General features: G+C 43.1%; 1 protein-coding gene across 1 annotated transcript; it reads left to right on the plus strand.

Moving 5' to 3' along the window:
• The first annotated feature begins 243 nt into the window (after positions 1 to 243).
• Positions 244 to 832, plus strand: LOC6537760 (high mobility group protein D). Its single transcript, XM_002098265.4, has one exon. The coding sequence runs from the start codon at positions 376 to 378 to the stop codon at positions 790 to 792; it is 417 nt and encodes a 138-aa protein (XP_002098301.1). The 5' UTR covers positions 244 to 375; the 3' UTR covers positions 793 to 832.
• The last annotated feature ends 3885 nt before the right edge of the window (positions 833 to 4717 follow it).

A 4717-nucleotide genomic window follows, 5' to 3' on the forward strand; every position in this document is an offset into this window, starting at 1 on the left:
ATATGGTATAATACTTATATTGCCTTATTTATTAATAGGAAAATCTTGGCTCACATTCGAAGCTGCCTTAAAAATATCGATGGTCATCGATAGCCATCGCGTATTCGATTTTTTTGTAGGAAGCCCTGGTTAAAAATTTTTGTAACGCTTTTTTAAATATTGAAATTGAATTCCAATAAAGTAAAAGATTTTAGTGGAGTTCCCGTAATAAAGTAGGCCTTGACTTGCCTTGAGCACAGTAAGTTTTTTTCAGTTTATTCCTGGAAATCAACGATATAAAGTCGAAAATTTTACACTTGATATTTTTACAACGAATTTTCCTAGTAAATTTCAAACAAGTTTGTACTTCTTAAACATTTATTCATAACGATAACGATGTCATACTGCGGAGCGCGACCCAAAAAACCCATGACTGCATTCATGTTGTGGTTGAATTCTACCGGGCGCGAGCACATCAAATCGGAGTATCCCGAGTTCAAGATCCAGGAAGTGGCTGTAAAGGGTGGTGAGCTGTGGCGCTCCATGCCGGAAGAGGACAAGTCCGTGTGGCAGGAATCGGCCAGCCAGGCAATGGCGGAGTACAAGAAGGAGTTGGAGCACTGGAATGCCCTCATAGAGCACCAGAAGAAGGTCTGCCTTTCGCAGACGTATCCCGATATCTATGAAGCTCCCTTGTCCACTCGATTCCCAAATTCTAAGCAAAGGCCCACCCTTTTTGTGTACGACTGCAAGGATGACTCGATGGCTCCGATCTGCAGGACGTGTTTTTCAAAGGCCCGATGCTTTCACTAATCTTTTTTCTCAATATGATACTACGTACGCTAAATTATTAGTCGCCATCACTTGCAAATGTTGGAAGGAACAAATATAAGGATTGGTTTTAAAAAAGGTTATTTTTTACGATTTTTTACGCCGCTTTGTTTTGCTGGCTCACAACAAGTGCGCAAAGAAATCGTGTGTTTGGTCTTTGGCTTTCCCTTTTCCGGTCCACTTCCATTTTCATTTCCCTCCCTGCAATTTAAGCCAAAAGCCAATTGGGTTTTTTGTTCTCCTTGCACATCGTGGCATGTTTTTGTTCTGACTGGTTTTTCTGCTCCATGCAATTAAAGCTGCCTGCTCCTGCTCCATTTTTTCAATCCTACACACTGGCTTCTGCTTTTGGTCATGTGAAACCAAGACAAATTGTCTTCGTGCAGGGAGATCTAACAATTGCGCTCGTGAAAATAGTAATTGTTGTTTAAATATTATGATAGTGCCCTTTGTGGGCATACATACCTAATGACTACTAACTAATATAAAGTAAACTTTTTTGGTTTTCATATATAAAATATATAAGCATGCTGGGATGTTTAAAGAATATCGTTTTATAAAGTGATAGAAGATTTAAAAAAGGGATTTATTTTAAAATGGGAACGGGGTTTTATATTATTATGTTCTTTCCTAGCTATCAACTTCTAATTGAGGGGTGTAACCTACTCTTTCGCTGGACTGTGGTGTGATTGTTTCGGCAATAGGCAAACCTACATACATATGAACACATATAGGTTCGTACCTGCAGCTGATAATTGCAGTGGAAAAAGCAGCAATGGAAACTGCCTCCTGCAATAAAAGTCACAATGGCGACAGCTCACGACACATTGCTCTTGCCCCGCCCCCCATTCCCCCGCCCATTTCACCTTACTCCCCCATGTGTGTGTGTGTATGTGAGTGTGTGAGTGTGATTGACGGCCGGCGGGCTTTCTCATGTGTGTCGTGGCTGTAGTTATTGTTGAATTCAATTTGCCGTAAATGTATTGTTGGCCTGACTCGGCGCTCGGGACTTGTGGTCGCTTCTGTTGCCTTTGGTTACAGCTCATTAGCAGCAGCACAAATACACACAAGCACACACCAGCAAACAGACACACACACTCTTAAGCAAGCATGCCCACCAGCAAACCCACAGATAACGCCTTCGGTTTACTTAAATTCAACGAGGTCGCTAGCGCCACGATCGCATAAAAGTAGCGTACAGTGAATATTACAGTGGATATTTTTACGTTTGAAGATCTGCTGATGAGGATTTTATATTTACTGAAAATAAACAATGAAACTTAATAATAATATGTTATTCATAATTTACAATGTCTCGACCACTGACGTAAATAAACTCGTTAATAATAATAATAACCATTAAACAACAAAAACAAATACATTTGTTTCAATAAATACTACGTTTATTACAACCAGTAAGTACTCCATAATTTGTCCAACTGTTTCATATATCAAGGCTTAACCGTAGAAGCAACAGCCATAAAGTCCGACTGAATGCAAACAATTCCGATTGATTTATTGTGGCAATGGTTAATACGATTAAGCGATTGGGCTCGCAATGCGCGAGCCACAAAAGAGCACTGTTTGCTGGCCATCACAATGGGTCCCACCTGTACCCGGGTGTGTCTGTGAGTGCCTGTGTGTGTGTATACGACGGGGTGCACATGTGTGCGAGAGCTGGAGCTCAGCGGCTTTAATTGCCAGTCGGTTGGGCTCAGTTTGTCTCGCCGCACGTTGCTGTGGATGGGAATGTGGACATGAAAGTGGATGTGGTTGGGATTTATGCTTGTTCTACATGCATGTTGTACAAACAATTTAGCCGTAACTGCGACACATACACAGGCAAATACAGCCTGCCTCAACACTCACACAGGCACACACATACACATACGCATACGCATACGATGGGAACTCAGTATGCGTGCTGGACGACCTCCATTTAACACCAAACGTGTCATTTGTGGCCATTTGCTGGTTGCCGATGGTACCAACACACATACCAGTTGGGTGGATAAATGTGCTTTGCTGCTTTACGAGGCTCTGGCTGCGTTTTGTGGTCTATTAAGTGGCTCGCACTAAACCAAAAAATGTGCCATCATCTTTACGCGACTTGTGCAACACGGCGTATGAGCGTTGTGCCTCAAGTGAGCAACAAGCGGCGGCAAATATCCGTCCGTAAAGCTTAAGTTCTCTTCGGATGGCCACTAAAATGCCTGAGTGCACGCCGTAGCTTGAAAGGGGGTAGTGCATAAACTAAAGTTCATTAAAAGTAAAATCTGAGTTGTCGGTACTCAGAAATATTTAAACTCAAAGCTGTCATACACTTCACTCTGAAGGCGCAGTAAAGCAAAAGGTTTATTTTTATCTTTGGCGGCAAAACTACTTACAGCGAATGATGGTTTATCTTGATACACAATTTTAGGACTCTAATTAACCTAGCTCCTCTGCAACGACATCCCTACTAAACCATTGAGCCGAAGAGTATAATAAAAGCTGAGAAGGATTAGGAAGCTTTGCAGGAAGAGAAGGGATGATTAGGAACCGCACCTAATAAATGGACAAGGTACTTAGGAAAAAGTACTTTCAGATTATAGTGAAGTGTTGGATCAAATTGCTAATAGCATTGCCTGTGCTATAATATAAGGATATTTACTTTATATTCCTAAATCAATTTAATGGGTTACGTTCCCAAAGGTACCAAACACCAAAGTAGGTACACTCACCTATACCTGACTCATCTCTGACCAGAAAGAAGATGTTTACGACCCTGCCCGCTGTGCATGCAACCTGGAAAGGAGACGGAGAGTCCGGCGGAGAAAGCTGAGATGTCGACGGCATCGCCCACGCCTCAGATAAAAGCGTCCAAGAAAACTTTCGCCCGCCGCCGGAAAGGAGACGAAGCAACAGTAGAGCAGTAAGCCAAGGCAACAGACACGGTGTGTGTGTGTGTGCCACATGTATGGGTTGCATGGAGCTGTCTATCTGCGCTTAAGCCCGCTCCAGGTTATGTGTGTGTATTAAATGGACATAAAAAGCTGGCCAGGAATGTCAATGCCTGCCTGGTTGCTTGGTGGCCTGGCACGGCTTATGGCTTGGTAGCACAAAAGTGAGCAGCTCACCGCCGCGGCGCTGAGCGCGATGCACAGATAGACAAGTAAACAAATTAATAAAAGACAAATAATGAAACAAGACGGAAACACGAGTCATAAATTAAATACCAACAGCGAAAATTACCTATCCAAATGGCGACTCGAAAACTCGAGACGAACGCGAAATTGTCCTCCTTGCGTTGTGGCTGTCAATTTTTCGTAGCATACACACAGGCGCGCGCCATCAGCCAAAAAAGTTTGGTAAATGAAAGAAGCCTGGCCTGGCCAGTAGGAGCATGAGCAACTGGGTGCCAGCACGAATAATCTACTAGCGATTTATTTCTGACGGAGACGGAGACGGTGACGGAGTCGGAGTCGACTCCGCTGCCCCAGCTGCTATTTTGGTAACTTCTTTTATACACAAATACCCACAGCATGAGGGGCATGTTGGGTTTTTGGAAATAAAAATATGCAGAGGCATCTTCCTAGAAATTAAACATTTTATAAAACTGTTTGAAATTGATATGTATTTTATGTATGAATTTATTCAACTATTATTATAATAAACATCGAGGAGTATGTCTAGTTATGCGACAATCCCCTGAAGTAGCCAGCGAGTTTGGGAATACCCTGCGGACTTTAAGGAATCCAGTAGTCGGGTCACTCGGCCGTGGCATTCTTTCTTGTTCATATTTCTAATTCTGCTTACTTTCAGGCAACAACGATGGATCCGACGGATGGAGGACGACGACGCAGTCGCTCGGATTCGCCGTCGCTTTCGGTAGGCAGCCGTGATGGGTACTCGGCTCCTGGTCGGC

The sequence above is a fragment of the Drosophila yakuba genome, chromosome 3R (assembly GCF_016746365.2).
Source record: "Drosophila yakuba strain Tai18E2 chromosome 3R, Prin_Dyak_Tai18E2_2.1, whole genome shotgun sequence".
NCBI classification, from domain to species: domain Eukaryota; kingdom Metazoa; phylum Arthropoda; class Insecta; order Diptera; family Drosophilidae; genus Drosophila; species Drosophila yakuba.

What these genes read in the sequence shown, in the direction of transcription:
- LOC6537760 (XM_002098265.4), top strand. Translation starts at nt 376, where the DNA reads ATGTCATACTGCGGAGCGCGACCCAAAAAACCCATGACTGCATTCATG.